This window comes from Fistularia commersonii, chromosome 1, assembly GCF_037954325.1.
Source record: "Fistularia commersonii isolate RoL2024-O1a breed Wild chromosome 1, RoL_Fcom_v1.0, whole genome shotgun sequence".
NCBI lineage: Eukaryota > Metazoa > Chordata > Actinopteri > Syngnathiformes > Fistulariidae > Fistularia > Fistularia commersonii.
The window spans coordinates 4537971-4563426 of NC_141284.1; the positions used below are offsets into that span (position 1 = coordinate 4537971).

At 50.0% G+C, this 25456-nt stretch overlaps 1 protein-coding gene across 2 annotated transcripts; it reads left to right on the forward strand.

Annotated features, from left to right (window-relative positions):
* Positions 1–8972: 8972 nt before the first annotated feature.
* Positions 8973–18838, forward strand: lmo4b (LIM domain only 4b). Of its 2 annotated transcripts, none has more exons than XM_086144951.1 (5): positions 8973–9442; positions 10081–10335; positions 14672–14768; positions 15184–15339; positions 17094–18838. In XM_086144951.1, the coding sequence occupies exons 2-5, from the start codon at positions 10100–10102 to the stop codon at positions 17100–17102; spliced, it is 498 nt and encodes a 165-aa protein (XP_086001077.1). In that variant the 5' UTR covers positions 8973–9442; positions 10081–10099; the 3' UTR covers positions 17103–18838. The 2 variants fall into 2 exon arrangements, with proteins under 2 accessions (XP_086001077.1, XP_086001086.1); XM_086144960.1 differs by having other exon boundaries at positions 8973–9279.
* The last annotated feature ends 6618 nt before the right edge of the window (positions 18839–25456 follow it).

The following is a 25456-nucleotide window of genomic DNA, read 5'->3' on the forward strand; positions in this document are numbered from 1 at the left end:
TACTCTGAGATTGACCGCCTCTTCAGTCCTCCACCTCTGTCATCTGAACATTTGCGGCTCCACTCAGTGTTTGTAGATTCTTTCAAAATAAAGCGCCGGAAGGACTAAAAGGCGGGTTTTGGGTTCTGGATCGTTCCAAAAGGAACCAGGTGTGGAACGTACCAACTGCCTGACGCCATTTATTTACATTTAAGCCATCAAATAATAACCAGACCTTCGTTTCTTGAGGGAAACAGCTGCCGCACGAGTGAGTGTGTGTGTGTGTGTGTGTGTGTGTGTGTGTGTGTGTGTGTGTGTGTGTGTGTGTGTGTGTGTGTGTGTGTGTGTGTGTGTTCCCAACTTCATTCATTTGTTATGTAAAGATTTATCAAGGATGGGGTGGAGCCAATCACGGCTGACACTGAGGCGAGGGGGCGGGGTTTAATCTGGATGGTCACCTGTCAATCATCTGTAAATGTCCAACCATTCGCTCTCTCATTCACAGAGATGAGCAAAGTTTTTCGGGAGGTGAATCTGATATTTTGGTTACTTTCATGCAGATCTTCTCTCTGATGTTGAGGAGATCGTAATGGAGCTTCACCTCTTCCATCCATCCATCCATCCATCCATCCATGCATACATCCATTCATCCGTGCAGATCTTCTCACTTTCAGATGATGTGGAGATTCCTGATGGAGCTTCACCATCTCCATCCATCCACCTATCAATCACCCATCAATCCATGCAGATCTTCTGTCTTTCTGATGTTGAGGAGACTCCTGATGTACCTTCCCCTCCACCATCCATGCATGCATACTTAACCGCTGTGCATGATGAATGAAAATGGGAGGGTCAATAGCATGAGGTCTGCCACGCTGACAGATTACACGGCTATTACACTGCTATTACACTGCTATTACACTGCTATTGCCCACCTCCCCGTCAGGCTCATTTTGGACTCTCCAGTCCTGCATATTCAAGCCGGGCTCGTGGCTACGTGGCGCTCTCTGCAGCCCGCCGTCTCTGTGGAGGGTACGTGCCCCCCCCCGGCCCACCCTTCTTCATTGTTGAGCTTTGTAATTGGCTGTGTGTTCACGACAAAGGAGCCTGATGGAGGGAACCCCAACGAGGAACCGCCTCAATCTAGCATCTTTGTTTCTGGACAGGCTTAATTAGAATCACCCCGCAGACCCCCCCCCGCTGCCACCCCTCCGGCTCCGGATGGAGGGACGCTTCATTTTCCTCTTGTCCTTCATCATCCTCAGATTCTCCTTTTTTTTTTTTTTTTTTTAAATTCCAGAATCAAGAAGGGTCTGCAGAAGAGGCGCCAGGAGGTTCCCCAAAGAGGTCAAATCCTTGAGATTAACCACTAATCTGTCATCGGAGCAGCCATTTTGGTCAGGTCAGGAGTCCTTACGGGTAGAGGTACTTTCAAGTAAACTTATCTGTACAAACAACGGACTTAGAGTTAGGTGGATCAAACCCTTGGATATAGATTTGAAGTTCTAGTATGTGATATTAGATCTTCCAGAACAGGGTACTAGATCTTCTGGTCTGTGGTACTGGAACATCCTGTCTTGGTCTATGGTAATCTGACATAAGAGTCCAGGGCTTGAACCAGGATGGAACAGTGGGCTCATGTTCCGTGAGATCTAATTGATGAACGGGTGGCCAGTGAGGAAAGGGAAATATCTGACTTAGGGCTACTTCAGAATCTGGTCTTGTGTTCTACTCGCAACTGTACTTGCAAGTTCTGTAGTTTGGCTCAGGCTCATGTTCTCTGAGATTCACCCAACAATAGGTAGGCTGGTGAGGAAGGGGAACATCTGACTTTAGGCTACTTCAGATTAAAAGATAGTCAACGTGTCTGACCACAGGAGAGCATGAGTTAGCATTTCACCAATATCCCGGTTCTACAAGAACATTGTTTTTCTGGTGCTTCATTGGAGACCAAAAGCAGAACCTCAAGATTAGAACCCAACTGCTGCTCGAACCTGCGTCTTTAGGCTGCTTCGGAAAAAAGGTTGGTCAATATGTCAGTGGTCCAGAACCCCACCTGAGGAGAAAGTGACAGAGCATTACACCAAACTCAATTTTTTTTTTCTGGTGCTTCAGTGGACACAAAAAACGGAACCTCGAGATCAGAACCCAACTGCCGCTTAGAATCTGGATTTGAATCTGGCCTTGCGTCATACTTGAAACTGTACTTGCAACTTCTGCAGTTTGGCTCTGGATCCATGACATTTAGCCGACAATGGGGTGGCCAGTGTGGAAAGGGGAACATCTGACTGAATGCTACTTCAGAACAAAAGCTAGTCAACGTGTCTGACCTCGGGAGAACAAGAGTTAGCATTGCACCAAAATCCTCATTTGACAGGAACCATTTTTTCTGATGCTTCATCTGAGATCTAGACCTGGATCTTCATGGATGCATGGATCGATGACGGGTAAGTGGATGGGCTTGAGATGAACCTCCATCAGGCTACTTCAGAACATGTTATTGACCCAGAACCTGACCCTGGATGACCATGAGTTAGCATTGCACCTAACTGATCCCCGATTCTACATTGCTTTCGGTGCTTCATTGGGGACAGAAAGCGTAACCTCAAGATTAGTACCCAACTGCTGCTCGGAGTCTGGACTTGCATTATTCTTCTCCAGTTTGGTTTAGGATCATGTTCCGTGAGATCTAGCAGACGACGGGTTAGCCATTGAGGAAGGGGGAGCATCCTATTTAAGGCTTCTTCAGAACCAAAGCTGCTCAACGTGTCAGTGACCCAGAACCCAACCCTAGGAGACCCGACCCCAAACTCCTGCTTCTTTGGGAACAAATTTCTGGCGCTCCTTTAGAACCCAAACGCTGCACTTGCTTTGTTCTTCCGAGTTTGGCTCGGCAAACTAGCTTGGACAGAGAGAGCAGCCGCAGTCCTGGGACCACTCCCTGAGATAGTCCTACTTTAATAAAGATAAGCTACATTTCAGCACCGTTTCTTTGACTCCAAGGTTGGATCAGGATAAAACTGCCGATCCCGAAGTCCGGCAGGAAGTGAAACCAAAACTCAGGCTTGAGTTCCTCTGCAAATTCAGAAAACTGGAGGTTGAGGTTTTTTTTTTTCCTGTTTGAAGATAATCTTTTATTTCCCAGCGGGGGAGCGGGAGGGCAGAGACTCAACCTCATGGACCACCGGCCCCGCGGACCGGGGGAAGCATGGCTGCTGCTCCACGGCGCCACTTAATCATTTGACACGAGTCGCCCCCGAGGGAAACAATTTTTACCTGTCAGATTTTTACATATAAGTCAATCACGGTGGCTCCCGCTGCAGCGCCCGGCTCCGTGGCTGAGCGGCGTTTAGCGGGGATGTGGCGCCGTATGAGGGTGATAGCGGTAATCAGGAAGGGGAGGGGGTTCTCCGTGGGAAGTTCCTGCAAACAGAGTGCACCCACTTTTTAAACTCCATTTGTCTTGTTAATGCTCCCCTCTGATTACCTGATTGCACTGGATGACTGTGGAGAAATCTGATTGCGTAAAATTATATAGAGCAAACTTCTGATTGGGGGAATTTGGCGAGCCGGCTGCCACCATCGACGGGCGAGCCGGAGTTTAGCCTGATTCAAAATCAGCTGAGTGTCACGTCCCATAATTGTAATCAGAACTTAATTTTTCATCCTTGTTCTCCTTAGCCCGCCCAACTTTTTTTTTTTTTTTTTTTTTTGCTTCTTTTTTTTCCCCTTTTTATCACGTCGACTTCAAAAGCCCGGACAGCGAGGCGGCGGCGGAGATGGTTAACGTGCACGAGAAGGTGCACGGACAGGAAGGTCAGGAAGAAACAAAGTGCAGTCAGACGTGTAAGTGACTCGAAGTTGTTTGTAGCAGAGACGCTAAGCTAGCTAGCTGCAAAACTAGCAACTCTGCCATTCCGTGTCCAGAACCATTATCTTCAGAGGGGCCCACTGTGTGTGTGTGTGTGTGTGTGTGTGAGTGTGTGTGTGTGTGGGGGGGGGGGTCTCCATGTTGACCCCTCCAGGGTGATGGTTGGATGATTGACAGCTGTTAAACCCCGCCCCTCGACCAGCTCCGGCTTAGATTGCCCCTCCGCCCCCTAAAGTTCTGCTGGAACTTCAGAGAACCTCTCTGTCAGAAAGCACAGGAGAACCACGTTTGATCCAGATCCAGATCCAGAAGATCGCCCATCCATAAACATCCGATCGACCTGCCGGCGTCCTGGAGGCTTCAGAGTTCAAAGAAAGAAAAAAAAAAACCCGACAACACACATTTATCCCGGTCTCCGAGCTGCCGTCGATATTCGATTGAACCCCCGGCCGACGAAGGAGGGGGAAGCGGGGGCGCCGCCCCGGGTCCTCGCTGGATAAGATGGCCGCGCGTGCAATTTCCTGTAATTAGGATGGAGTTAACTCCAGGGACTTCGGCAAAGCAGGAGGCTTAAAGTCATAACCAGGAATCCGCGTCAGTTCACACGTCGGGGTGGGGTTGAGGTGGCGGGTGGAGGGGGGGGGGGGTCGGGTCCAGCGTGCCCCCCAGGTACAGACGCACGGCTAGCAGGGATCCGTCCTGAGCTCGCAGTCTCCGGCCACCTGCATGTGTAATAAACCTGTCACTGCTGAATCAAAGCTTAGGAGTGTGTGTGTGTGTGTGTGTGTGTGTAGACGATGGGGCGGTGGGGATGGGGGTTAACACAGATGTCCAAATAAAGTGTGAATGATTCATTTTGCCAAGATTAGTGGCATTCTCCGGCAGAGACTTTCCCATGGCGGCGGGGGGCGGCGAGGTGGCGGGGAGGTTTGTGTGTGTGTGTGTGTGTGTGTGTGTGTGTGTGTGTGTGTGGCGGGGGGGGTCAGCTGCTTTCATGGCCGCCCGGCGGATTGTCATCATAAATTGATTTTCTCTCTGAGAGACAAATTAAAGTGCACGTGCAGAACAAGAGAAAGAACAGGAATCCGTCTGTTTCCGCCCCCCCAGACATCCCCACCCGATGTCACCCCAAACCCCCCCCCCCCCTTTTTTTTTTTTTTTTTTTTTTGTTAGTTCCTCACATCCAAGCGATCCGGAGTGTTCAAACTCAAATTAAGATCTCCGGTAAGATAAACAGTTAAAACCGGTCGCCATGGTTACGGCTCACACGGCGGCGGTGATTGCATTATAATCCGACAGCAATCAACCCTAAATGAAACGGGGGGATGATAAGGGTGCTATTTTCAGTCGCCGCCTGTGTGCGAGCGCGCACGGCCGCCGCGCGCACGCCCGCGCTTGAATGTGGCTTATTTCTGTCCTTTGTCCGACTTGGATTTTTTTAATTTTTTTTTTTTTTTTTTTATTCCCTTGCAATCAGGTCGTCACGGAGGACAAACAGCCCCAGAATGAGATTAAGGGGGTCCCGGGGATCGGGGCTGGGACGGGGGGGGGTTCTGGCGGGACAATTCCGGGGTTTCCGACACATCTCATCCGGAGAGGAACGTCCAGGTTCACGCGAGTTCTCGAAGTTCCCTGCGATTTTGTCGCTCCTGGGTTTTCTCCCCAGGCGCGTTTGATTAGCAGTTAGCACGTCTCCGCGTTGGCCTTCAGGTTCCTGTGGAAACGAAGCCTTCAAAGAACAGGTTTTTTTTTTTTTTCTTCCCTGTCTTGGGTTACGGTTGAAAAAGTACCCGTGCGGACACAGAGGTCAGAGGTCACCGCTTGCATACCGACCCCTTTCAAAATAAAAACATTTTTCCCCGATCGATGAAGTGAACAGATCCTGGAGGAAACTCCCACCACGGAGATAGTCCAAGGAAGTCCTGCCCCCCCCCCCCCCCCCACGCTTGTGATTACAAAATAATTACACAGTAATAACTGAGTAATTACAAAGTAATAACAACTGGTGTCCGTTTTGCATTCACAGTTCAACTGGATATCCGACCCTGGTGAAGACCAGAGAGGCATCCGTCATCGGACATCCTCGAGACCCCCTCCCTTCCCCCAGATGTGTGGCACTGATTAACTCTGTGTGTGTGTGTGTGTGTGTGTGTGTGTGTGTGTGTGGTGGGGGGGTTCAGGATGTCGCCTCAGAGGGGGGGCCGGCTGATATCAGCACCCCCCCCTGTTGCCCAGTTCTGAGATGGCCGTGGAGTCCATGATCCGACAAGGTCCTCCACTCTGACGCATGACATTTATTGGGCCACATCCAGACTTATTGATGATTCACTTTGTTTCATTAGGACACACACACACACACACACACACACACACACACACGTTACAATGGAGGGCGTGTTTGTGCACGCAGCGTCTCCATGATTATCCAGCAATTAGAGCGTTTAAAGGGAGGCCGGTGTCGCTTGGTTCTTCTTGTGGTTCTGCGGCTGGCATTGGGGTGTGATGTGCACGGTCAGGGGCGTGCACGTTCATGGAGTCTGCTTCTCCGATCTGTCAGGTACCAAGTGAACGGCAGACCAGGGAAGTCTGCAGAAGCTCTGCAGAAATAAAGGTGCGCTGGATTGATATAATCCGAGTTGGGATTAGCCTTCCAGGATTGTTCAGGTGTGGACACATAAAAAAAAAAAAGTTTTTTTTTTGCCAAATTACTGTCAACTCATGCTGGATCGGTGAATGACTCCATCCAAATCTGGCTCTGGTGGCTCCTGTTAAGCACTGAACCTGTCACACACACACTCTCTCTCTCACACACACACACACATAGGGATTACAAGGCAGTCGGTGGTGTTTTTTAACGGTGGTGCCCACTGGGGACTGTGTGATGTGCACGAGATCATCTTTAACATCATCATTATCCCCATTTCCCATTTCAACATCACCATCATCTTCATTATCACCATCATCATCACCATCTTCACCAGCATTACCTTCAACATCACCGTCATCATCATCACCGCCGCTATTATCTTCATCACACCATAATCATCATTTTCACCTTCATTATTATCATCATGACGAAAAATAATGCTTGAAATCCTGATGCAAACAGATTTAGAAGGTTCTGATGGTCTTCTCCTGTCAGGAAAATGGTTCTAGGTTGAAATGCGCACGTTCTCTCCATGTTCTCCTGTTCTCTGGGTTCCTTGAAGACTAAATTTTGAATGACAGAGTGAATGTCTGGGATTGACAGCTGACCTGTCCAGGTGAAGCCTGGCGGCAGTAGTTTAATGTTCATTGTTTAATGTAACGGTGCACTTTACTGCTAATTCACAGACTGTTATTATTATTTTGTTCATTTCATGTATGTCCAGTACATGTGGAGAAATTGACGACAGCGACAGGTTTCCTCTTGGACGTTTTCTGCAATCCGACGGTGAAATTCAAGATGGCGTCAGGAGGACGTCATGGCGACTGGGGGGGTTCAGAAGAAACAAACTCCATCTCCCTGTCAGTCTGCGTCTCTTGCTTTTTCCCAGAAGACAAGCAGCTTCATTATGGAGCCGGTCCTTTCTTTCACGTAAGGGGGGTTTCGACCCTTGGGCAGGATCAACATGTCTGCCGCTGTTTAAACATTGGAATAGCCCCCCCCCCCCCCCACACACACCCCTCCCCGCCGTCCATATTGTTACGGGTGCCTTTTCTTTTTCTTCTTTCTCCTCAGAGCCGCTGCCTGGAAACCACAGGACCGAGATCTCAGCGGAGGACGGAGATGATCAATTTCTTAGGGAACCCCCCCCCCGACACACACACACACGCAATTCCCTGACCCCCCCCCCCCCCCCCTTTCCACACACACTTCAACTAACCATAATTATTTTGCAAAAGGAGCTGCAGAAGAAGAGCGGGCAGAGTAATTTCTGGTGCCCAGTTATGAAAAGCTCATTAAAGCAGCCCGGAACAAACAAAGCTTCTCCTGCGAGGCCTCTTTTCAAACCCAGCCCATAATTTCCCTCTGTTTTAATCATTTATATCAATTAATCATTCCTCGGTGGGAAGGAGATCCTCCGCAATCTTCGGTGGTTTTTTGTTTCCAGTGAGTGAGGAGCCTGATGAGACTGTCAAAGACGCGGCTCAGACCCGGGCCGGGAGCGGCGCCGGCTCTGCCAAAGGGGAAATCAGCTCGGCGGCGGCGGCTCCGAGGAGGCGCCGCCGTAATTAAACAATTAAATCCAAGAAAACCATCATCTTTATACATCTGATGTCTTTCTAATGAAGCCGAGGGCATCCCATAATAAGGCTGTTTTGTTATGTAAAACCGCTCAACCTGGAGAATCTCAAACAACTTGTTTTTTGTCTCCTCTTTCAGAGGGAACTTTCGTCCAATCGCCGGCCGCCGTTCGGAAGCCGACCGCGACCGCCGGAGAACAAAGTGGCGCCGCCGAGCTGCTAGCTTTTTGGCTAATAGCTAACGCCGGGTGGTGGTGGAGGAGGAGGGTGGGGGTGTTGACCCCTCTTTCTTCTGCCGGTGTCGGGAAGACCAGCGGCACCGCACTTTGTCGGGTTTATTAAAAGCAGCGGTGGCGGCTCGCCATCTCCATCCCCTTTGATGTCCTGCATAATAAACAACAACAACAACAACAAGAAGCCCGGACCAATCGGAGGCTCTCAGCCGGCCGCGCTCCGGAAGATTAGCCCTAATAGGCGCTGGGACCGATGACCCGGCGCTTAATGGGCCCGTAAACGGGGGTGGGTGGCTGGGGACCGGCTGCGGTTCCACCCGCCGCCAGACGATGGCGCCACCCGCGCAGGGCTTGGAGCTGGAGGCGGCCCGGAGGGAGTTCGGGCGGAGAAGAAGTCGGAATGGCCCGTTTTTGGTTGTTTTTTTCCCCACTCAAACACGTGTTTGGTTTGGATACAAGTGTAGACCTCCAGAACCAGAACCAGAACCGACCCCCATCCCGCCGCCCTTGCACACTCTCCGGTCTCCCACCGCGACCGCTGATTGGCCGCCCGCGTCGTCTCCCCTCCCCCGCCCCCCAAGTAACCCGCTCGCCGATTGGTCGCCGCCGGAGCCTTCGTCACGCGCCCGAAGGGTTTTTTTTTTGACTGGAGGTTCCTTCCTGTCAGTGACACATGTAGAACAAGCGGCCAGCGGGTCCGGAGCACCGGAGCGCCGGAGCGCCGCCCCTTCTTCCTCTCTCTCTCCTCCTCCTCCCTCCCTCTCCCTCTCTCTGTCTGTCTCTCTCTCTCTTCTTCCTCTTCCGCGCTCTTCTCTCCGCTCCGGCAGACGCGAGTTCGTCTCCGGCCCGAGGACGCACAGCGGCATGCGCAGCGCGCGCGCTCGGCGGCGCCTCGCCATGGACTCCCTTTGTTCCGGCGGAGTCGCGTGAGACTCGCCCGCCGCAACCCGGAAGAGACGCGACACCGAGGTTCGCCCGCCGGTACCGCCGCGTCCGGTCCCGGGGGAGGGGTTCTCGGCTCGGTTTCTTCCGCCCTCGGCTCTCCGGCCGGAACTTTGCCCGGGAACCGCGACCCGCTCCGCCGCCGTCACCGCCGGCGGGACCCTAACTTCAGCTGCCGGCCCCGGAGGAGGTGGGTGTCCTCACGCGTGAGCGCGCCGACCGCTGGAATCTATCGATTTTCTCCTGATTGATTATGGATTCCGTGGAAAAGACTTGGACCCTCCACCTTCCACCCGACCGTGTGTCCCTCCCCCTTATTTTTCGTAAACGTCCGAGACCTCCAGCACATGGCGGCCCCCCCCTGTATTCCCGTGCCGTGTAATTACCCCACTTAAAGCCTCCCCTCCCTCCGGGCCCCTCCATCTCTCAAGAAGAAGGGGGGGACACAAAAAAAGCAGCCCCCCCCTCCGGATGAAACTTGACGACTGTTTATCCTGGGAGTCACTTTCTGCTTTTTGCCCCCCCCCCTCTCAGATTTAATCATTGGTTTGTCCCTGAGAGCCGCCGCTAATGGCTTTACTCAATGCTTTTCCTACGGCCCCCATTTCCTCCCTCCCCAGCTGCAATTAGCATACCTGCCTTTCAACAGGAATCGATTTTTGTTTTTTGGTTTTTTTTGGGTGGGGGGGCCTACTAACTGAAATCAGGGATAATCCTCTTGTAAATCCTAGCGGACCCCCTTCCCCCCAAAAAGTCACCTGGACTTGAGTTATATATCTATATTGTGTTATATATGACACCCAACTCTTTTTCCGGTCACGTTTGCAGGGCCGGGGGGGGGGCCGCGATGGTGAACCCCGGGGGCAGCGGACCGCCGCCCCCGTCGGGCGGGGGCTCCATGCCGTGGAAGCGCTGCGCCGGCTGCGGGGGCCGCATCTCCGACCGCTTCCTGCTCTACGCCATGGACAGCTACTGGCACAGCCGCTGCCTGAAGTGCTCCTGCTGCCAGGCCCAGCTGGGGGACATCGGTACCTCCTGCTACACCAAGAGCGGCATGATCCTCTGCAGGAACGACTACATCAGGTGAGGCCGGAGATCGAGACCCGTGGGGTAGAAGGAGGTCTCGCGTGAGGTCGGGGGGCCGGAGGAGGTTCGGCGTCAAACATCTGGATGCGTCTCGGTGGACGGACGGAGCGGCACGAAGTCGGAACCTCCGTTCGCCCGACAGTTGTCTTCAGGTCGCCCCCGACGACCTTTTTATTTTGGCGATTTTCCCCTCCGACTGGGGTTGTTTCATTGCAACTTCCCAGTCTTCCCAGTATTTTGGCGATTTCCTCTCCTATCTAGGTCACAGACCTTTTGTTTTGTTAATTCCCTCACCTATCAGGCTTGTTTAAGTTTTAATAGTTCAGGTCTTTTATTTTGGTGATTTCCTCTCCAAATTGAGGTTTGTTTACATTTCCAGGTCTTATTTTGGTGGTGATTTCCTCACCTCTTCAAGTAGTTTTATTTCAACTTGGGGTTTTTTTTGTTGTTTTCTGGGTGATTTCTCTTTATTTTCAGGTCATTTCGTTTAAACTCTCAGGTCGTTCGTTTTGATGGTTTCCTCTCGTATACGGGTTGTTTCTCGACAAGTATGGTTGACCTCTGAGGAGGAGGGTGCAGGTAAGGATCCGGCTGTCGAGCCAATGGCGGAGGTGCAGAAAGTTTATAAATGGTGGTTTTCAGACCTGGGGGTTGTCGGGCGGATTGAAGGGGGGGTTTGTGTCCGTCCACCCTCTGTAGCTCCATCCCATGTTTGCGGGTGTCTTCCAGCAGGAGGGTGTTATGTGATGACATCTTTAGGGGGGGTTGTCGGTGTGGGGGCAGAGCCTAAAGACAGTCCTGTAACCCCCCCTGTCCATTCAGAGAAGAACATGTGAATGTTTGCTAATAATAGATGAATCGGTGATTGACAGTTTCTTAAAACGACCAAATGAACAAAGCTAACGGTCAAATGGGGGGGGGTTAATGGTCAAAACATTACGTGGCTATCTTCCCGCCCATTGTTGACATGACACCAAATGCGCATGGATCTGCAAACAATGATTTCAAATCTGAAGTGAGCTCTCACACACACACACACACTCACACACCCACACACACAGAGGAGGAGGAAGTCAATGGGGTACTTCATTCATAATGGGACTATAACGTAATTAAAATTGGAAGTGGTGTGTGTGTGTGTGTGTGTGTGTGTGTGTGTGTGTGTGTGTGTGTGTGTGTGTGTGTGTGTCTGTGTGGTTACACCTTCCCCACTTGTACTGAGCACGCTCACTGGAAGAGCTAAAACGCACATTATGGAACCGTGAGATCTCTATAGAGATACGTGTGTGTGTGTGTGTGTGTGTGTGGAGGGGGGGGTGAGCATCTGACAGTGAGTCCACACAATCAAATGCTTTAATTATAGTCCCCCCCCTCCCCTCCTCCTACGCCTCCCTGTTTCCTTTGGTCCTGATGGGTTTTATCTAATGAGATCTGGTCCCTGCCTTGTATCCGCTGCCGGTGACGTGTCCGAAATGAATGAGAGCCGAAGCGCAAACAAAACATTTAATTAACCAAATTGGCTTTTGAGAGCGAGCGACATGGAGCGGCCCATCCAGAGCACTGGTGATGGGGGGGGGGGATTATTGCGAAGGCAGTTTACTTTTTTTTTTTTTTTTGTCCTCCTTCCATCCCTTTATCTTAAAGGGACAGGACCTTTTTTTTTTTCTAATAGTTTTCTCAACCAAGTTTGGCACGAGGGGGGGGGGTCAGTGAATGCATCACCATCTCCTGCCCGTCACACTGTTTTTTTTTTTTTTGGAAGATGGATTTAATGTTATTTCCGCGGGAAAGGGAGGGAGAATTAATTTGCCGGTGGCTCTTGGACTCGGGGAGAACACCCCCCCGTCCCCGTCCCCCCACCCACCCACCACCTTAATTGAATAAGCCGAGGTAATTAAATGGCACTTTTCCAATAGAAAGCGTGAGGTAAATCTAATAGTTGGGGTTCTTTAATATCACTTTGAAGTTGGGCCCACTCCGGCTCGGTGACAGCGCCGGAGAACGTGAACTATTAGGGGCCCCGGGAAAAAAAAAGAAGCAAAAAAAAAAAAAAAAAAAAAACCCGGATCTCAGAAATTAATTAAATCGCATGCAATTTAGGGGAAACGTTTATCTTGATTTGTCATAACGGAATTAATTCAAGGCCTCCAATTCACTCGGGGGCCAGATCTGTTACTCTGAATTAACCAAGTGTAATTTGGCTGATCCCCCTCCACCTCCACCTCCGCCGCTCACTGTCCCCACCCTTCCCTTCCCGAAACGTACACACACCACAGATCCCTGCAATCCCCCCCCCCCCCCGCGTCCTCTCTAATGCAGCCCTCGCCATTATGCAAAGCCTCGCTCCGGTTCCAGCGTGGCCGAGTGCTTTTAAGGCAGCCGACGTAGAGCGGCTTTCCTAATGGACTGCGTTGCAGAAATCATTGTTGTGGGGGGTAATTTTACCCTCCTCGAGCGCCCGCGCCCGCCCCCGCCGCCGCCACCACCTACACCTGACATCCCGCCGGCAAAGCGCTCTATATTTCACCTGGCGGCGGCCGAAACGAAACCCAATACGTTCGTCGGCGGCGGCAAAGACAAAAGGACGGCGCCCGACGCGTTCGTTTGAATCGAAGACGGCGCCGGAGGAGGAGGAAGAGGGCTCCGTCGCCAGGGTTTTTCGGGTGGCGGGTTCGGCCGGGGTGGGGGGGGGTGGAACAGATGTGTCGGTGCAATTAAAGAGTCCCCTGGCCTTAATTACGCTGACCCGGAGTGTCGACTTCACCTCGCCGCTCTCGCCGGCTTGACAGAAGGAGCCATTAGAGCGCCGGTTCAAACCCATAGAGCGACTTAATTGAGCACCTAAAGGCTGCGGGCTCCTTAAATCAAACACGATGGAGAGCCGCCCTCGGGTGGAATAATTACCCCGCTTTCAGCTCGGAGCCCGGAGGTTGGCGGGGGGAGAAGGACGACCCCCCCCCCACCACCACCACCTCCCCCGCCCGCCTATACGTCGCCGCAGAACTGGCGGCGGTGGCGAGCGTCTCCAGTTAATTAGTTCCTGAAATTGAGTTTTGATGGAGGCTTTCCAAACGACGCCGGGACGAGACACGCGGCGGCTCAGGCTGCACGCCGTCCTTTCTGCAGAGAGCGTCCGCCTGTTTGTTTGTCAATATATCAACCGGCTGCCAGGGATGGGGGCGGTGGATGTTCTCACATACGCACACACACACACACACACACACACACACACTCCGCACAATGACTGTTAAACAGTTTACCTAAAACGACGAAAAAAACACACTATTTCCTCTCATGATTTCCTTTCCCCGTTAATTTTTTTTTTTATCCGCACAACTTTATCTGATGCACGCACACACACACACACACACACACACTCCTCCCCTATCCCTTCAGTTCCCCTCCCCTCCGAAGCATGTCAGATGCCGTGGTCTTATTTGATTGCTTAGGAAAAGTGCAGTGATAGAGCAAACACCCGGTGAGATATGATGACAAATGGCTCCAGATCCCGGTAAATTACTTTCTGCTCAAATCGAAATTTCATTCAGTTTGCCGCTCGCCGAGATGAAGTAATCTAAATTGTGGACTCAGAAGGAAGATAGAAAGGAAGCCGGAGCAAGCATTTCATTATCAAGAGGCGGGGAGGGGTGGGGGTGGAGTGGGCTGGGGGGGGTTAGGGACGAAAGAGATGAGCAGAAGCAAATCTAAAGTGTTGACACTATGATTGAAAAGGTTAACCCGTGCACATTATATATCAACCCTCGGCTCGCCGCCGCTCTCTAATGGAAAGGCGGCGCTGACGGAGCGTCCGCCCGGGTCCTAATGGCAGGAGCACTATGTCTTTGCCCCGACGCACAATCAAATCCTCTTAGGCCCTGATTGCTTATGTTCCAGGTTATTATTGGGCTGCGAAAGATGCGCTCGACGCCGCCCCCGCCCCTTTCTAAACCCCCGACCGTGAAGTTTTCCTCCGCTCCGGGCCCGTCCGCCCACGGGACGATGCCCGAGTTCCGGGAGAAGGTGCCACCTCAGAAAACGCGAGACACACACGCGGGATTCGGAAAAATAATGCGCCGCTAAACGTCACCGGGCGCCATGCAGGCGTGTGACACGCGTGTTGAAAGGGTGTCGGTCAAAGGTGAATCGAAGGCGCGAGCGTGTCCGAGAACTTGTGTGTTACATAGTCGCCAGTAGAGAGGCGTGTCAGTGTGGATGTTACACACGCGTGACAGGCGTGTCACACGTGTTTGCAAGCAGAGATCGTGCGTGAGAAACCGTGAGTCCCCGTGATCGGTGGCCGCTTCCAACCGCTGCTCCTGTTCTTCCCCTTCAGATTATTCGGGAACAGCGGCGCCTGCAGCGCTTGCGGCCAGTCCATCCCGGCCAGCGAACTGGTGATGAGGGCGCAGGGCAACGTCTACCATCTCAAGGTCAGCGGACACTTCCTGTCTCACTTCCTGCCCCCCCAAATCCCATTTCATTATGAATAAATACAACCGAAAGACCGGACGAATCCTGACAGCAGCTGTCAGAGAATAACTCATGATTCTAATCTAATAATTCCAGATTAATCCGGTAATTGAATTTGCCCCTTAGCTAACCCAATGAAAGGTTCCCACTGAATTAGTTGCATTTCAGAAATGGTTAAAGCCAAAGTATTTGTGATCAAACCAGTAAATGCTAACCGGCCCCGGTCTTCCTTTCGACGTCGCGACCCGAACGCTCATTTCATCTCACCCACCCATCCGTCCCGTAACACGGGTACGCTTCAAATACCGGTCTTCAGAATCCTCTTCTGGTTTTAACCTCCCCCCTCTTTTTTTTTTTTAACTCCCCCGCCTCCAGTGTTTCACATGTTCCACCTGCCGGAACCGGCTGGTCCCCGGTGATCGGTTCCACTACATCAACGGCAGCCTGTTCTGCGAACACGACAGACCCACGGCGCTCATCAACGGACACTTGAGTTCACTGCAGACCAACCCTCTGCTGCCCGACCAGAAGGTAAGACCGGCGCAGGATCCGCCTCCCCTCGCCGTGGCCTTCGCCGCCCCCCCCCCCCCAAAAACCCGAATCCGACGCCGATCGATCCGATATCACCCGCTCCTCCTTCCCGTGTGTGTAATATCAGGGAAATTGCCCGCTAATCATCAGCTTTTTTCAGCTAAATGACTCCAAATTACCACCGAAGGCCTCCTCCCTGGGTGAATTTAGTAATTAATATTAATCGATTATCGATTCCTCCTCGGCCGCCGGCTGATCGATCGGCCTCACGGGGAGCGGGTTACGGGAGGAGAGCGGGTCTTTCCAGAACGAGAGAAAAAGCTTCGGTTACGGCGCGTGGACTTCGGCGGAGGAGTCGGGCGAGCGCCGTCTTAAATCGCGAGGGCCGTCGCCGCCGTTTCACCCCCGATCGGATCTGGGCAGTGAAAGCGAAACAGAAGGCCCGATCGCGCGGGAGGATAACTTCATCCGTCAGGTCGGGCCGTCCGGCGCCGGCGCCGAGATGGAATCATTTCTGCCTCACAACAAGCAGCCATATTGATACCCAGTCTGCGGCGGCGGGAGATACGAGCGGCGGCGGGAGCGTGTCAGAGCGACTGAAAGAGGAATTATATTGTCGGGAGCGGGAGTGCTTCTGCGAGCGGCGCGGGCGAAGAGCGGCGAGGCGCGGAGGCCGGCCTCCCATTAAATCCTGCGCGTCAGCGGCGTTTTAAGGGCTTGTCACTTTAACAAATCAGCTCTCGGGGCTCTTAGAGCTCCCGGCGTTCAAATTGAAAGCCGCTGCATTATCTAGCTTAATTCTAAATGTCTGTTTAAGTCCCGGCTCCCCCTTCCACTCTCCGCCGCCCCGCCCCCGTGCCCCCGACAGCGGGGCCGGCGCCGTAAACACCGGGCCCTCATTCTTTATTTATGCGCCGACATCAATTGTAGTGAAAGCCGCTGAATTATTGATGCTTAAGTGCGATCCGAAATATCGGCACTTTAATTATAGCGGAGGGGATTATTAAATAAACAGACACGTGAGCGAGCCGTAGAGCAACCACCACCGCCGCCGCCGCCCGCTAACAACCCCCCCCCTTTTTTTTTTTTTCTTTTTGTTTCCCGCCGCAGCGCCGAGGCCCAACCCCTCCGCGCGATGCTGTGACATAATTGGCGGCGGCGCCGGCGTTTGATGCTTATTTATTACGCTTCCTCCCTAATCTCTCCGCTCAGAACAGACAAATTACCTCGCTCGCGCAGTGGCGCTCGACCCCGGGGAGGGATGGGGGGGGTTTGGGGGGGGTTGGGATCCCCCCCCCCCCCCAAAACCCCCCCCACCAGCCTCAGTCACTTTAATTAGCCCCCAAGTAGGAGTTTGCAATTACTAATAGACAGAAGCCTCCCAGTGATTCCAGGGATGAAGGGAAAAGTAAATCGGCTCTTAGAATCATGGGAAATGAAAAAAAAAAAAAAAAAAAGTGGGTGGGTGGGGGGGCAAGGAAGATGAAAAGTTGAATGCTAGTTGAAGCCGGAGAGATAATTACCCCCCCTGCTTCCACACACACACACACACACACACACACACACCAACACCCTGCATGTTTCTGTTTCCGCTGTGCGGAGATGCGCTATTTTGACTTTTCACGCAAACACCAGCAGACGGTTTCGGAAAAAGCCCGGCCGGTCGATAAGGTGTCGGACGGGGGTCTCGGGGTGAAAGGTTAGCGGAGAAGCCCCCTTTTAACGTTGGCGTTTTTACACTGTTACCCACGCAGGTGTGTTAGACGGACGCCGCGGGAAGCAGGATGTGTGCCTTCATTTTCGCCCCCCAGCCCGGCTCATCGTCACCCGAGACAGCGCAGATCAGCGCCGCCCCCATTCCCGACCCCCACGCCATCCCCTCCTCCTCCTCACCCCTCCACAGGAACCCCCTAAACCCACAGCCCCCCCAAAAAAACCACAGGTGGATACTTGCACTTAACGCGCCCGGACGGCGAGGATTCCGGGACCCGAGAGGAGAATAGGGAGTGGCGGCGGAACCAGGAGAGAGAAAAGAACCGACACAGGTTTTTTAGCTCGGACACATTTTTTTTTCATGGAGGGGTTAAAAAAAATAATCCGGGACGTCTCCTTTTCTATTCTCATTTCCCAGCAACAAGGTGTTTCTATCTTTTTTTTTTTTTTTTTTTTTTTTTTTTTTTTCCCTCGATGTTGTGGAGGGGGTTCGGAGGTGGAACGGACGTTTTTTTTTTTTTTTTTTTCCTTTGGTGTTTCATAAATATATATAAATATATCCAAAAGATGGGGTTTTAAAAAAAGAAAAGGCAAAAAAAAAAAAAAATTACAAAAAAAAAATTTAAAAAATCAAGCTGTGGCTTTTTGCGGAGAAAAAAAAAAAAAAAAAAAAAAAAAAAAAAACGACTCGCGCAGACTCGGTGTATTTGTACCCTGTATGTACAGTATGCATGTCAATGTTGTCGTCCAGGCGTGGCTACAGCCCCTCCCCCTCTTCTCGCCGACCTCCCCCCCGACCCGAACTCTCAGCAGACCCCCAAACCCCATCCCGACCCCCGCCCCCCCCAGTCCGTCACGTAGACGTCGTGCCGAATGAGAGAGAAGTTTTATTTGTGATACTTCCAGGACCTTTGCTCCAGTTTGGTGTATTTAATTAATAAAAATATCCAAGAGTTCTAAGACTCCCCAGATTCATTGCCAAGAACCGGCGGTTCTCGAGGGGTCGGGGAGAACCCCGGAGAACTCGGAGCCGAGAACGACACGATGTGAGAACACGCGGCGGATGTTGGATAAGACGCCATCTCAGAGCGACCGACGTTTCGGTCCGACGGAGAACCCTGACGGACATTTTTCCGACTTTTTTGGAGCGGTGGCGAACATTCACGTTGAGGATGTTGGACGTTGGTTTCTCAATGCCGCAATACCGACTTCGGCTGGCGTTAGAACCCTCTGGAGGTCTGAGAAACCTTAGGCTCAAGGTTCAAGGACCTGATCCCACTGGGGTCTCCATGTTCTCCTTCCTGGGTTCTCCAGGTTCTCCCTCTCCGTCATTGGGTTCATTGAAGACGTCGAGAGGAGTCGGATGATTGACAGCTGGTCATTGGCTGCAATGTCTGTCGGGTTCTCGTCTCCTCAACTGTTGTCGTTGCCTCGTTCTTGTATTTTATTTATTTATGTATTTCGGACCAGCAAAGTAGCCCCCATGCTAACAACAGTTTAGAAGATAACGACGCCCGTGATGAAGAAAAGGTCTTTTTTTGGATCTCGAGGAGGAACGCTGTAGTGAATGGACTCGCTCGAGGGTTCTGAGGAGAACCGGCCATCGTCCTTTCAACCTCTGATTTTGTTTTTTGTTTTTTTTGCATTGAATTATTTAATATTGGTACATTTCCATATCTTTTTCAGTTTTGGAATTTGATAAAAATCCAAAATCTAATCAGTAAAAACTTCCTGAAAGGCAATCAACAAATGAGAAATTAAAAATTCTTATGATAATAATGGTAAATTGTATCCTGGTGTCCTCCTTCCTGCCCCGGTGCATTGTGGGAAATGTAGTTTTTTTCTCCTCTTCCATGTTTCCCAGGTTAACTCAGATCTATCTCAGATCTTTTTGTTATTGCTGCTCCTCATCGTCGGACGAGCTAACCCTAAACTTAGCCGAGAGGCCGCCGCTAACCAGGTCACGCTTACCAAACGTCTGAGCTGAGCTGAACTCAAACCAGGTCGGATTGGTCGATCTCATATCTGGGGTGTTTTTACTGGAACTCCTGGTGGCGGAAAGATGTTTTTACCGGAAACTAGTTTTTCTGTACCCGCCCTGTCTGGAGCGGGAACCCCCGACCTCAGAACCTCAGAACCCTGACTTTCGAACCTGACTATGAAAGGCCATGATGCATTCAGGTCAGGTTCTTAAAAAAAAAAAAAAAAACAATCCTAGGGGGATAAATCCACTTTTTCTCATGTCGTTCTAATGTGGCTCTGGCAGGGGGCTCGGCCAACCACTTAGAACCGCGGTTCTGGGGAAAACATCCATGTAAACATCAAAAAAAAAAAAAAAAAAAAAGGAAAAGTGCGATGGGCATTAGCGCTCGCCCAGAGAACCTTTTTCCCTAAACCATCATCCTCACTTAGCTTAACGGCCGCATTTGATTTAAGGCCTTTTAGGAGTTGATGCACGCGGCGTCCATGTTGGCGGATCGCGTGTTGATAACACCCGTGGCGGAACCGCGCCGCACCAGAACCAGATTTAAAAGAAAAAAAAAAAAACTAACGAAACAAATGATCCCTTGAGTTGATTTCGGGTCAGATGTCGCGTCGGAACGACCTCGGTAATCCACGTGACCGCGACATTACTACGCGCCGTACCGCCATTATGAAATCCGCTTGCTTCCATTAAGCTGTTTACACACACGCTCACACACACACATATATGCATGTAAGCTGCACATGTCTTAAACTACAATATCAACATGACCAACTAAGATTTCCAGATGTTGCTAGATTATCATTATTATCATGATAATTATGTTTTTCTTTTTATTACGATTATTGTTAGCCTCATTATTATTATCTCGTCCTCATGCGAGGACAGAAATGCTTCACTTTTCTACTCATTTAAAAACATGGAGAATGAAGCTGCAATAGGCTATTCAAATATCATGCTAATATTTAAATAAACGAAGAAGTCATGTTTTGTCTTTAAAAGGGTCACAAACACAGTTTCCGGTGTAAAATTTGCGACTAAAAAAGTAATGAAAATAAAAAGAGAGTTCAAAGGCAGCTGATGGCGCTAACATCTAGGTGACTTACAGATGGATGCTAAAAAATTCATTAGCTAGCCAAGAGGTGAGCCAATGAGTGGGGGTGGGGGGTGGCCGACCCTCGGGGAGTTGGCTAGTCAACTTTGGCCAGCTAGACTTCTGAAGACATAATTAGATGTGATTCTGTCAGGGCTGAGATTAAAAAGATTAGCTAGCCCAGCTAAGCATCGCTAATAGAACCCCGGGAAAGGCTAATGCGCTACAATCCGTTGCCTCCCAGGTCTTTGGAAGAGAAGTGACGTGAAGGTGAAGCACCACCACCTCCACCTCCGTCATCCAACATTCATGTCTCCATTCATCCCCTCATTAGCTCATCCGTCCATCTGCTTTCTTGGCCCGTCTTGATCTCGTTTTGCCAAAGCTACGAAAATGACGCGTCTGTCCGTGGCGTTCCAGTATTCCACTAATTGCGCTGATTAGGTCCAGTGGGGGTGTTGGAGGATGGATGACGGGGGATGGAGGGGAGGGCCGGGGGGGGGGGGGGGGGGGGGGGGGGTCTTCGTCTGTTCATTTTGTTCGCTTCTATCTCGCGAACCATTTATCAGGTTCTGACAAGTGTTTCCTCTCGAACGCCGCGCTTTAAGGAACCGACTCATTGGCATCGGGTAGCGCTAATGAAGGCCCTTCAGAAGAAGTACCTGCGTCCCCAAAGGAGGTCAGGTGTTTCTTCAGTGAGACGCCAATGAAATGTGGTGGATAATGGACCGGTCCAACCCCCGTTACCCAATACTCAGAGGCGCAAGTAAATATTGGCAAGACAGTTCTGGTCCTCAGGTATCAGGTAACTGGATCCCGGGACGTTTTTGTCTCTTCTGTCGCCCGTCCCACCCCAAAAAACCAGTGTGGTTCTCGGGGAACAAAAAACACAGAATTGCGTCAATAAACACAGAATAGAGGAGAGGCGTTTTTTTTTTTTTGGGGGGGGGAGGAAAGAAAGAAACAAAGGGAGTAAAAGCCCCTCCTTCACCGTCCTCTTAAATGCTCATTTCCCCGGAGATTATTGAAAACATGACATCCGAACCCCCCACCCCACCCCACACACACACCCCACCCTGCTTTTATGGGCGTCATTGAAAAACAATAGGAAGGAGACAGTCAACATGCAGACAGCGCTTCCCCCCTCCACACACACACACACACACACTTCTCCCCTTTTACTGGTTTGACTCTTGAAAAGCATTCCTTGTTCACCCCCCCCCCCCCCCCCCCCCCCCGCCCGTCCACCCCCCCGTTCCATTCCCCCCACCGATTCTCCTCAAGAATGTCGTAACAATAATAATGCATTAAGTGGTCTGAGTTCTCTAAACACTCCTCTTCCTCTCACGGTAAGTGCAGAACCAGTTTGCCTGCTGTTGAAAGCATCTTACACACTCCTGCAGAGTGCCCCCCCCCCCTTGCACACACACCCCATCTGTCTCCGAAGCACACACCACACACACACACACACACACACACAGGCTGGATGAAGACCAACCTGGCTGTCAGGTGACTCTGCGGGGCCTCCAGGTGTAATTTATTGTTTTTTGTTTTTGTGTTTTTTTTGCATGCATAGCACCCCCCCACACACACACACACCACACACGCACACACACCTCCCTTTGAGTTTCCAGCGCACGTCGTGCCTCGATCTGCTGGAGCCGCCAGCGTGGTGCAGCTCCGAGCAGGGGGTTAAATCCCTCATAAGGAGCGCGAAAAGGTCACCAAATGCTGTTGTTTATTAGCCGCCCTAAAAATTGGAGCGCCGGCCGGCGTCCTGCGGGCCCCGGGGCTTAGAACCGGAGAACACACAAGGAACGCGCGGCGGAGAATTTTAATGCATTTGCCTTAATTGATCGTTTGACATTAACACACGCACACACACCATTATTTTTTTTTCTTCTTTTCTCCAGCAGCTGTTTCCAGTTTCAGGCAGCAGACGACGTAAACATAAATAGACATGGGACGTTCTGAGCGGTCGTTCGTCACAGAAATGAACATCAAATGATGTGTCAAAAAAATGCAAGTATTGTTTTAAACTGAAGAAAATGTTGGCAGTTCTTACAGAAGAAAAACAACATTCGCATTTGAGTGTGAAAATCCATGGTTTCGTTTTGTCTGCTTTTGACAAAACAGACGTCGTCCATCCCGTTTTTATCGGAAGAGCAGGAAACTTCTCCGATAATAAAAAACCCAAGACCAAAAACCCATCACGTAAACATGGTTCATACATTAAAAGGTGTACTTTTTTCTACACTGTTCTATCTTGGGGGGGATTAAAAGTTCACAATATAAATGTCCAAAAACCCATGTTATACCGAAAAAAACTGCAATATCAAATAGTATTTTGGATAAAAAGTTGCATTTTTTTTATCTGCAATACACTTTCAATGTTGCATGTTTTTTGCTATAACACAGGTTTTTGCATCATGAATTTGTTTTTATATATTTATCATTATATAATAAAATCACATAATGATAAATAAAATAGTAAAATAATATTATTACAAATTATTTTTATGGTAAGACAAGCATGGTGTTCTGTATCCTGGTCTCTGATTGGCTCAGCAACTGTAGCATCATAGCAACATCTCGCCTCATCCAGGATCATAAAGGTTTGATATATATAAATATTAATATACAGATTTGGTCGCTACTTTGCAGATTTTCTGGAACGTAACCGTAAATAGTAAATAATCATAATAATTTATCTGTATATATATTCATAACTGTGCAATATTTCATTTCATAACAGCTGCATGTTCTATATTTTTTCACACTTGTGCACACCTTATCTTTCACCTGGTACTTAAGACCTTAAGAAACTTTATAGCCTTGACTTGTTACTTAGACACTTTATAGTTTTATTTGTATTTCTTATTCCCCCCCCTTTTTTATACTGTTTATACAATTTCCAACTATTATTTATTATTGTTATGTTTTACTTGAAACTCAACACTCACCACTCAACAGTCAACACAACAATTTCCTTTGGGATAAATAAAGTTGTTCTTATTCTTATAAACAACGCCATAAGGGACTACATTGCCCTGAAAGCTAGCTGTTAGCCGTTAGCACAGTTATCCCGATCTGTCGGAAGAAACAACCGTTGGTTGGATTTCTTTTTCTCCAGATTGAAGTTTTGTTTTTTTTTCCCCTAAAAATTTCCGCACTCCAATTGGAGTCCAGAGCCGTAACGTTGGGATTTTTCCACCATGGTGGCTCAGCGGAGGGGCGGTGTGATTTGGCATCATCTCTGCAATTACAAGGGGGATGGGGGGGAATGGGATCTGCGTGAGATTCCGTGCCCTTTACACACTTCACACACACACACACACACACACACACACACACATGCACAGTGTACCTGAGGGATCTCTCCACTGTGTTTGATTCCATCGCTCCGCACCGCCTGAGTCCTCAATTAACTTAAATACTAGAGTAATGGGGAGGTGTGTGTGTGTGTGTAGAGGTTGTGTGTGTGTGAAAGACAGGGCAGATTTTACCAAAATAAAAGCCTGAGAGTAAAACCCAGTGATGTAATCCTGCGCCGGAGCTCCGTCACTCCTCCGACGTGTTGTTTTGGCTTATTTCCCCCCCCCTTCTGATATGTGCGACCTCCTCAAGTGTGTTCTACCTAATGATCCGGGTCATAAATAAATGCATGTCCTTAATTAGCCTGCAGGGGCGCTTGAATCAGCCAGGAGCGGCGGAGGCGGAGGCACGGCGACCCGGCTTTTCCCGGAGCCGGGGAGGTGGCCTTTCAAGCAGATGCTCCCCTCGCCCTCCGTCGCTCCAGACCTCCGCTGCTCCTCCTTTCATCTAAATCTACTAAGCCGGCTTCCCCCGGCCGCGGAGGGGGGTGTTGGACCGAAAGGGACCGTCGTCTGCTTTTAAGACGATTAGCCGACGGCAAAGAACCCGCGAGTGGAAGGGAAGTCAGGATGCTTGTCTGAAATCGGCCATCTTGTTTCGTAAGCGAAGTTCGATTCTCTCGAACCGTCTCCCGTTTTTTACCGTCTTTCCCTTGACTTATCGTTTTGACTGCTGCACTTCCTGCTAGCTCGTGTCAGCTAGCCCGCTAACTGACCATCAACCGGAGTCCTTAGACTGCTGGGACTTCTGCTGCACGTATTCTGCGTACCGATTCTTCGTGCGCTTTATTAGCGTGGTTAGCTTACTGAGGAACGCTGCTCTACTAGCACAGCTAGCTAGCTGTGGAATGTTGCTCAATTAAACAGGTGACTAACAGAGGAACTCTGCTTAATTAGCCCAGTTAGCTAACTGTGGGATGCTGCTTATTTAGCTGGGTTAGCTTACTTAGGAATGCTGCACAACTAGCCTGGTTAGCTTGATATGGAACAATGTTTAATTAGCATGGTTAACTTACTGTGGAACTCTGCTCTATTAGCACAGCTAGCTTACTATGGAATATTGCTCAATTGAACAGGTAACTTACAGAGGAACAGTGCTTAATTAGCCCAGTTAGCTAACAGTGGGATGCTGCTTATTTATCCGGGTTAGCTTACTGCGGAACGCTGCTCTACTAGATTAGTTACCTAACTGTGGAATGTTGCTCAATTAACCCAGTTAGCTTACAGAGGAAAACTGCTTGATTAGCCCAGTTAGCTAACTATGGGATGCTGCTTATTTATGAGAGATGATGATGAGATGAGAACAACTTTATTTATCCCGAAGGAAATTGTTGTGCCAGAGTTTCAAACAAAAACATAACAATAATAGATAATAGTAGGAAGGAGGGAGAATAAGAAATACAATAAAATATAAATTGTCATGGTTAATATAAATTGTCATGGTTAATATAAATTGTCAAGGTGAAAGGCTATCAAGTGTTTTAAGGTCTTAAGTACAAAGGTTTGAAGATTCCCTGCGGCTGAGGGAAGAGGAGTTAAAAAGTCTGATAGCCTCAACCTTAGCTGGGTTAGCTTACTTAGGAATGCTGCATAACTTGCCTGGTTAGCTTGATATGGAATACTGTTTAATTCGCCTGGTTAGCTTACTGTGGAACACTGCTCTACTAGCACAGTAAGCTTACTGTGGAATGTTGCTCAATTAAACAGGTGACTTACAGAGGAAGAGTGCTTAATTAGCCCAGTTAGCTAACTGTGTGATGCTGCTTATTTAGCTGGCTTAGCTTACTTAGGAGGCTGCACAACTAGCCTTGTTAGCTTACTGCGGAACGTTTCTCTATTTGCACGGCTAGCTCACCATGGAAGGTGAGATTCAACAGTTGTGTTTGGGGTCGGCACAGATGGGATGCATCAGGTTGCCTAGCAACCATCTCAACTAGGACTCCAGAACGGGCT